Raw genomic sequence first — 9972 nt, forward strand, 5'->3', positions numbered from 1 at the left:
AGGGGGAGCTTAAGCTTGAGCTCCACCTTTTTTGCACTTCTTCTACGAGTGATGTCACTGGGGGTAGGGTTAGGGGTGGGGTTGGTGTACGCATTAAAACAGCTTACAGGAGGAGGAGCGACAGCTCATGCTCCCCCTCTCTGGAGCTCACCTCTCCTCAAATGGCTCTGCAGCGAGCACCCTCTCGATTTTTTTGCACATCCGAATGTCACGTGTGGAGCATCTCTGTGAACCTACAATAGAAAATTGATGAATTGATTAGATCAGATTACATGAATTTTATTTTTCCCCAAGAGAGAATTAAACTCTCCTGGTAACCCAATATATTATAGTCCATATAAATGGGATTTTTTTTTAAATAAATATGCTTGTATGAAATGACAATATTTTTGTATGTATGTTGATGTATGATGTATGTTTTTCTGAGCTTGTTGCCATGCTTACTGGAATTGTCTTCTTCAAGAGGGATTCAGTGCAGTCTTTTGTAATGTTGCTGCCTGTGTTTTGGAAGCGTGCCTATGGTGCCTTAAAATGTTGTCTGGTAGGCGGCTCACTAGCTTTTGAAACAGAGCTTTGGTATCATTGTCTCCACTGATTTTTCTTCCAAGTACATTTGACCAGATTTCAAGCATAAAAGCAGATTTGCTTTCTGGAAGGATTTCAGTCTTTTTCTGCATCAAGTAACAGTGATTTTTCAAGTCACACAAGTGTATATGAAGACAAACGCTAATCCAGACAGAAGACTTATGCTGGGCTCTCACCAAAAGTAAACTAGGTATTTGCATGGATAGATTAAATACAAAGTCAATGCAAACACATGAATAGAGGCAAATTTCTGAAAGGTGGTGTAATTGAAGCGTGATGCAACACTTTTAATGCAACACGTTTAATGCTAATGTGCAGAATTTGTCTTAATTGTGCCTCCCTTGCAAGTTCTAGAAATTCAATTTGTGTAAACTAAAAAACATCCTGCGAGTAATCTAGGTCAAGTGATAATCTGCATGTTATCTTTGCATTCAGGTGTGAACCTAGCATTATAAATACGATTTCAATTAATGAAAGTAATTTACTGCACTGTTATTTCCTCTCTCAGGTTACCGGTGGCCTGTCCAGTATCTCTCAGGCCACTCACTCAGCTGCAGGAGCAGTTGTGTCCAAGCCTCGTGAGTTTGCCTCTCTAATTCGCAACAAGTTAGGAAGTACAGAAAACATCCCTGCCCTAAAAGACTCTCTGGATGAACAGCAAGGGGATGATCCAGTATCAAGTACAGGAGTGGCAGGCACTAGGACCCCAGGGCCCGGGCAGCTGCAATCGAGCCCGAAATATGGCAGTGAGGACGACTGCTCCAGCGCTACATCAGGGTCAGCAGGAGCAAACAGCACAACGGGGGCTCCCGGAGGGCCTCCCAGCTCAAAGGGTAACACACTGGAGCATGGCCAGGGCTCTGGCTTCGACACACTGCTGCACGAGATCCAGGAACTGAAGGATAACCAGAGTCGACTAGAAGAATCTTTTGATAACCTGAAGAGTCACTATCAGAGAGACTACACGGATATTATGCAGGCCTTGCAGGAGGAGAGATTCAGGTACAGGTTACTATAGAAACCAATTCTGCTGGCACTGGCAGTTGGTCTGTGTTGGAATGTAGTAGGGCTGCACAATATATCAGTCAGCATCAACATTCTAGGCTTATGACGGTATCATAATGTTCTTGTTGCAATTAATTGCTAAAGATTTTATGACGATATCGACCTATACTACAAAAATGTTTAATTTAACAGTTGTTTTAAAGTTATTAAATTACAAAAAGTCTATACAGTACAGTAGATAACACTTTAAAGTCTCATTAGTAAAATATTAGTTAAAGGTTACATGAAGTAAAATGAATTTTTTTAGATGTTAGTATCAGTATTTTATTTCTTACGATATCTATTAGCTAGTGTGCTTCAAACAGTGTCAAAATTCACATTTAGAAGATATAAAACAGATATAAACATGTAAAGCTTGTTATTTGTCTCTTCCGCCTAAATGGATCAATGGTCTTATTCACATCACCAAAAGGGGGAGGAGCCACACTGTCCCACTGTCTTTTCATGTTGAAATTACATCAAACATCGAATAAAAATTCAGATTTCAAAGCACTTCACAGGACCTTTAATGAATTAAAATTAACTGATCGACAGATTTATTGCAGTTATTATGTTAATGTTAGTTAATAAAAAGAACTAATGAAATGCATTCGTTATTAACTCAGTTTAATTAAATGATTATGCTCTATAATCTGGCTATGGCTATGATTTTAATGCATTATTAAGCATTAGTTTTTATCGTGAATTAATTATTGTTGAATATTGGAGCCTTATTGCACAGTGTAAAAGGTTAGTTTACCCAATAATGAACATTTTGTCATTGTACTCATTTACTCACTCTTTGCTTGTTTACTTGTTGAGTTTCTTTCTTCTTTTGAACAAATAGAAAGATATTTATGTGAGAAAGTGTAACACCTGTAACCATTTACTTTGCATAGTTTTTGTTTTCCTATTACGGAAGTCATGATTACCAGTTTTCAACTTTCATTAAAATATCTCTTATTGTTGTGGTAAGATGCTCATCAAGGTTTAAAACCACTTGAGGGCGAGTAAATTAAAATGTTGGGGTGAACTATCCATTTAACGTACAATGGCCTTATAAATAGTCACAGAATTTTCAGTCAATATTTCAGCATGTAGTAGGCCTAATTAACATGTGAAATGAATGATTGAAAATAAATAATTATTCACTGTGTTTTGACCTGCTTACAATATCAATTTTGTACGTTTATTATAACAATATATTGAATTGTTGAATATTGGCATACAACATTGTATTATGCACGAGAGTAATGGCAGGATGTACAACCAGGCATCGCAGTTTAAACTCTTGTGGTTTTAAAGGCCTGTGACTGTGTAAACATTTCAACTAAGTTCACACCGTTCAGGCACAAGAAACGATAACGCTTGTAGAACAAAGATGAATTGTATATTATGAGCACAGAGACTACACAGTGTTTGACTTTTGATTATTTAATCTTTCTATCTGAATACAGTTACAGGACATTCACACAGAATGCTTTTTTTCATTTCAGTGTCCTACTTCTATATAGATTTCTTTATGTAAACACATGCTTCGCTTAATGGGCATGCATGATCGTCTTTTACCGTGCCACACACATTAGCGCCAAAGTTTTAAGAGGCTGTGTCGAGTTGTAAAGCTGTGTGAAGAATTAAAGTGAACAAATTTCAGCTTTTACATGCAGCACCACTCATCAATGTCAGTTCCTAACCAGTCTACCAATTACAAGAGTTCAGAGTCGGAGCTAGCATTACAAGCTTTGTTTACAGTAGCAAGTTGAAACTCTTATTTTACAGCAACATGGTGACGGAGGCACTGCATCACTTCTGTGTGAATGGCTACTTAGAATAAAATGTTTTTTTCATTTATTTATTTACTTATGACACATTTTTATGTTGGTTCTAACTCTTGGAATTTACAATTAATCATTTATTTCTTCTAAAACACATTTTTATCTTTGCTCTATTATATTTATCTGTGCTTGTTAATTAAAACGTATTTATTTATCGTAAAAACATTTTTATCAAAGTTCTACTCTATACTTGTAATTTTGTTTAATATATTTATTTCACTCTTTTAAAAATAATTATCTGAATAAATAAAAATATCTGAAAAAAATGTTTTAGTTATATATTAGTTATAGATGGACAGATAGTTGGATATGCATGCAAAATATCGCAGGTTTATTTCAGTGTGCATGCTTAGAAGCAGACAGAAAGGATGGTGTTTGAGCCTTTCAAGGTTCTCTTTTTTTGTTGTTGTTTTATCTTATCTAGTTTTTGTATGTTCACATTGTAGGTGTGAGCGTCTGGAGGAGCAGTTGAATGATTTAACAGAACTGCATCAAAATGAGATTCTCAACTTGAAGCAAGAGCTTGCCAGCATGGAGGAGAAGATCGCTTACCAGTCTTATGAACGAGCTAGAGACATACAGGTACATGCAGGTTATACAAACATATATCATATTTAGTATTCATGCCCTCTTGTCAATTTATTATAATGTTTTTTTTTCTCAAATTTAATTTAGGAAGCTAAGTCAGCGCTTTTGAAAATGTATTATTTTATAAATGTTCATCTTTATTTAATTAATAAATATAAACACAAATATAAAAATGATTTAATTGTTTAGGAATAACAAATAATAACAACACTGTTCAACACACACATTCAAAATGGACTATAAATATATTTATGGGAAAATAAATAAAGTTTTTGGGTAATATTTCCCAATTTACTTAGGAATATTTTAGGGAATACATTTGCATTCTGAACATTCCTGTTTAATGATTTTTCCCAATTTATTAGTTATATTATTTAACATGTTATCTATTTTCATTTTGTTTTTAATGATAATATTAATCTATCATCATTTATGTGGAATTGTTGTGTGAATATCAATACAAATAATACATACTTGGTTATTATAGTTATTGTCCTTGTCCTAACATAACTTCATCCTTTGTTTTTTCATTAGTCCTATGTGATTTACCAGTACCAAGTAGCTTTTAAGTGAAACTGGAGAATGCTAATGCTGAGATTTCAGATGGTAAACAACATTAGCTGTTATTATTAAGCTGTTTTGTATTGATCTGATGGGCAACTTTTAGTCTTCTAATTAAGTTTTGAAATCCATATATGACTCACTTATATTTAATGTTACATTACAGCTAAAATGTACATGTTCTGCCCTGTTACCCTTTACTAGCATTCAAGTCTTGCATTAACTTTAATGGAAGTTGTGTATTAGCCATTCGTGTATGATTTCTGCATTTTGCCCTATAGTTGCAATCATTCGTGAAGCAGCCATTACCATTTAAGAGGATGGAAAAATGCCATGGAAAAATGAATGAATAATGAATGTAAAAATTCATCTACACAAAACAAACGGTCACCACTACATCTGAAAGAAAAACATCTCCTCAGGCTGTTCAAAGTAAATCATTACATAACAATTCTAAAATGTTTCTTTTAGGCATGATTCATACCTGTCTATTTTTAGTTTTTTAAAACATTTTGGTGGTCACTTGTGCTCAGTGTTATTCATTGGTATTTTAGTATCTTTTTCGAATAGTATGATCTGAACTCCTTGCAGCCTCCTTTACCACTCGTTATTTTTTTTTTAAATGACTTGTGGCATGTTGCTTGTCATATCTTGTAAAAATGGCTTTAGCATAAACCGTAAATGAGATCTCCACTTTTTTCCATGTTAAAGATAAAGCCAAAACGTTTGAGGTCATTTGATGGCGATTACTTGATTTGAGGTGGATCTGCAAATCAAAAGTTGGCCAAAACTCCCACAGACCTAATACATGATGTACATAATTAAAGGTCTTTGCACACCAAGCTCGAAATGTCAGTATTTTCCATATTTGTTATCTTAAGAATTTGTTTTTCGTAGACCTACATCAACATAATAAGAACCACCTTAACCCTTGTGTGCTGTTGGGGATGTTTACATTCACTCTGGGGTGATTTTGAGTCTGAATTTGGCCACAACTTTATCTGTGTTTCAGTAAATAGAATGATTTTTGATGACAAATGTTATTTTGACACATATTTTGAGGAAAATGCTTTGAAATTTTTTTTTTTAATTCAACAATACACTCTGGGCAAATTTACTACCCTTTCGTTGTGACTTGCATTATAATTTTTTGAATTTCAACAGATTACACAATTTTACCTCTAAAATTAAAGGGTATAACAATGACACATTTTACCTCTTCCCCTCACCAACAATCAAGAATGCTACGTTCTAAAAATAGCCCCCAATATTAAAATATGCTAAGTAGTCTCGCACCTCACTAAACACTTTTCTCAGACAGGCATTAACATTCTCACACATTTCTCTCTTGTTTAAAACTCTTAAAGTTCAAACCTTTTGTAGAAAAAATAAATCTAGTATTATGGAATGAAACCAAAAAATAAAACCATTTGATCTTCATTTATTTTTTCCATAATGCCGCCCTACATCCGCATAACTTCTACCTTCCTTTAGCAAGTCCAGAAGTTCAACTTTTTGTGCGATGGTTAGCATCTTCCACTGTCTTTTGGGTGCTACCTCAGGTGCCTTTGACAGGTGCAGAACATTTTGTCGACATGGTGAGGAGAAAACTTGCAAACATCCAGTATAGCCTTGCAGAGTCACACTGCTAGAGATCAAAGATTTATGTACATTTGGCAAGCTGAACACATTCTGTACTGCACGGAGGAGATTGATTGACTGTGGTCTACAGCCAATCAGGATGCAGAACACAATTTGTTAATCAGGACACAAAAGACAATGTGCTGTAGTAAAAAGCATGTCAAATTGCAATAAAAACATTTGCAAAACTGTGAGGCCATAAAAAGTAAACCGTGTTATAGTTAGGAATTAAAGTCAATGGCGCAAAAGCAGTCACAAACAAATAAAAAGGGTAGTCAATTTGAACAGTACACAAGGGATAAATAGAAGTAGTTTTTAACCATCTTTTGAAAAGAGTTTTGGTTTGGCTTGCATCTCTTTTGTTGACATGTAAAGGGCTGGGTTTGTGACCTGTACAACGTCCAGCCACCAGGAGGCGCACAAAATGTTTTGGTTTCACATTTCAGGACAGGTGTAGCACGTTCAGGTTTTGCTCACCACCCTTTTCTCACTCTGCTTTCTGCAGGAGGCACTGGAGGCCTGTCAAACGCGCATCTCTAAGATGGAGCTTCAACAGCAGCAGCAACAGGTGGTTCAGTTGGAGGGTTTGGAAAACGCCACTGCACGCACTTTACTCGGCAAACTCATCAACGTGCTGCTGGCCGTCATGGCGGTCCTCCTAGTGTTCGTCTCGACGGTCGCAAACTGTGTAGTTCCACTGATGAAAACACGCAGCCGCACGCTTTCCACATTGCTCCTTGTTCTAGTGTTGGCTTTTCTGTGGCGGAATTGGGAAGCCATGTCGCAGTATGTTGACCGATTTTTGCTGCACCCTAGATGACCTGCAGGGGCGCTGCTGTTGCTATGGTTTTATGAAGGGACTAGAGGGCGGAGACTTTGAATCAAAGATGAAGACTAACACTGCCTCAGTTGCACTTAGTACAGAGGGATGCGGCACAAGAGTGGCAGACACAGACAAAATCTTACAACCTCTTTCTCTTTTTTTTTTCACTGAAGGAGTGAGTTTGTTTACATTTTGAAGATCCTTTTTTCTCCCGTCAACATGAATTGCATTGCTGAGTTTCCGTTTATTTGTTGTTGGAAATGATGCAAGTCATGTCGTTCATTGTTTTCGTAACTATTGTTAGGATATACATTTATGCAATTTCCTGAGTCTTGTTTTGAATTGACTGGAGTGGTTTTAACATGCACTGGATGGAGATCTCTCTCCACGTTTTTAATACCATATTAACTGCTCTTTTCCCTCCTAACTTTAAGCCGTTTCTTTAATTTCTCTCCGTCGTCTCGCTCTTCCTCTTAAGTGCTTAACTTCAATTAATTTCCTGTGCTCATGGCTTCACTCTTCCTACTCAAAACCGTTTGCTGCTGTTTGGACTTCAATGCAGTTGTTGCTGAATGAAGGATTGGATGGATTCTGTTGGAGAAGAGGCGTCTGGAGTTGGGTTGAATAGGCCGAGGACCTGAAACACCTTCATCTCCGGCCCCGTGCCCTCAGAGAGGCACAGTCCCTGGGCATACGAACAGAATGAACATACTTGAAGAGCTAGAAATGCTCAATGACTCTCAGTGCTTCCGTACTGTTTCTTATAGCGACAATGAAATAGTCCTTTTTAGTTTTATTTTTTATTTTTTAAAATGAAATTAATAAATGCTGTTTTAAAAATGCACCGCTGTGTGATTGAATATTTGTGCTCATGTGTAGTCATGCTGCACTGAGATTGCAGATTCATGCATCTCATAATTAACCTCTTTTGCTTTCAGGAAGGGTGGCGCAGTGGGTAGCGCTGTCACCTCATAGCAAGAAGGTTGCTGTTTCGAGCCTCGGCTGGGTCAGTTGGCATTTCTGTGTGGAGTTTGCATGTTCTCCCGATGTTTGCGTGGGTTTTCCTCCAGTTGCTCCGGTTTCCCCCACAGTTCAAAGATATGCGCTGAAGGTGAATTGAGTAAGCTAAATTGTTCTTAGTGTATGTGTGAATGAGAGTATGGGTGTTTCCTAGTAATGGGTTGCAGCTGGAAGGGCATCCGCTGTGTAAAACCTGTGCTAGATAAATTGGCGGTTCATTCCACTGTGGTGACCACAGATTAATAAACGGACTAAGCCCTTTATTGAATGAAATGAATGATTTCAGCGATGATTGACCAGGGCTGGGCTTTTTCTTATATTAAAGATCCATTGGAATGTGCTTTTATTTTATTCAATGTTTGAAATAATCTTAACCGAAACATGAAGAAAGGGTTATGTTGTGTGTGCATTTATATTGCGCATTTATTGTGTATGGCCATACACCCAAAGTGCTTCACAATCATGAGGGATGTCTCCCCACTCCACCACCAGTGTGCAGCATCCACTTGGATGATGCGACTGCAACCACAGGACAACAGTGCCAGTGCGCTCACCACACACAAGATATAGGTGGAGTGGAGAGACAGTGATAGAGCCAATTTGGTGGATGGGGATGATTAGGAGGCCATCATGCGTAAGGGCCAGGACACCGGGGTTACACCCCTACTCTTTACAAGAAGTGCCATAGGATTTTAAATGACCAGAGAATCAGGACCTCAGTTTAACGTCTCATCCGAAAGATGGGTGGGACAAAGTAGCCCCTCCCCTTTTTAAAAAAAGCTAATAGGATTTTGATTTATCGCCGCTCCGCCAGTGAGAGTAATTGAGCTCAAGTGCATCAAACGCCTTGAAGGGAGCGGGGCATGTCATACTAGAGCATTTGATTGGTTATGATGATGTGATGTGAAACTGTAGTGTGAGGTGACGTGAACAATAACATTGATCTATTTAGGCAGAAGTGACAAACTACAAGCTTTACTTGTTTATTTCAGTGTTATATATCTATAAGCTTCTGTTTTGGATAGCACTAGCATCTAAATATCTTTATTTTCATTTAACAAGACCTTTAATTGCTTGACATAATGATTCAACAATTCGTAATGGCAAAAAAAAAATAACTTCCTACTTCACATTTTGCTGGTTTGAAAGTCTGTAAACTGATTATGTAAATCACATTTTGATGAGAAATTGAAAATGATGGGGCGACCCGGTGGCTCAGTGGTTAGCACTGTCGCCTCACAGCAAGAAGGCTCCTGGTTCCGGCTGGGTCAGTTGGTGTTTCTGTGTTTGCATGTTCTCCCCGTGTTGTTGTGGGTTTTCTGTGGGTTCTCCAGTTTCTCCCACACTTCAAAGACATGCGCTGTAGGTGAATTAAATAAATTCACAGTGTGTGAATGAGTGTATGGATGTTTCCCAGTACTGGGTTGCAGCTGGAAGGGCATCTGCTGTGTAAAACATATGTTGGATAAGTTGACAGGTCATTCCACGGTGGTGACCCCTGATGAATAGATGGATTAAGCCGAAGGAAATTGAATGGAAAGGATGCTCATATTTCCACTTTCTTTCATCAAATCAAAGAAGAACATCATCTGCTGTTATTAAAATCAATCCACATTATAGCTTAAGTCATGAAATGCTTCATTTTTAAAATCCTAGTTTGTCGAACTGACCACGTTCGTAGCCATTAATATTAATAGTACGAGAAAACCGGCTGATTTTATGCTATCTCTCGCTATTAGTAGACTTCTGGGTTTGAACAGGTTGTGACGTGGCAAAATCTTTAAAGTACTTCCACGACGCGTCAGTGTCTCATAATTATTCATGAGACTTCCCGTTCTCCTCCTATGAGAAGACGCTGCTGTTTATGAATTATTC

The 9972-nt window shown here is 37.5% G+C and overlaps 1 protein-coding gene across 22 annotated transcripts in view; it reads left to right on the forward strand.

Moving 5' to 3' along the window:
- Nucleotides 1-7921, forward strand: part of tmcc1b (transmembrane and coiled-coil domain family 1b) — a 45229-nt gene extending 37308 nt beyond the window's left edge. For 10 of the 22 annotated variants that reach the window (XM_087272613.1, XM_087272615.1, XM_087272614.1 and 7 more), the window contains 3 exon segments: nucleotides 1094-1587; nucleotides 3911-4046; nucleotides 6760-7921. In XM_087272613.1, coding sequence (XP_087128739.1) covers nucleotides 1094-1587; nucleotides 3911-4046; nucleotides 6760-7074 — 945 coding nt within the window. In that variant the 3' untranslated portion in view covers nucleotides 7075-7921. 22 annotated transcript variants of the gene reach the window in all.
- Nucleotides 7922-9972: the final 2051 nt, after the last annotated feature.

Source organism: Danio rerio, chromosome 11 (assembly GCF_052040795.2).
Source record: "Danio rerio strain M-AB ecotype USA chromosome 11, GRCz13ab, whole genome shotgun sequence".
Classification (NCBI taxonomy): Eukaryota; Metazoa; Chordata; class Actinopteri; order Cypriniformes; family Danionidae; genus Danio; species Danio rerio.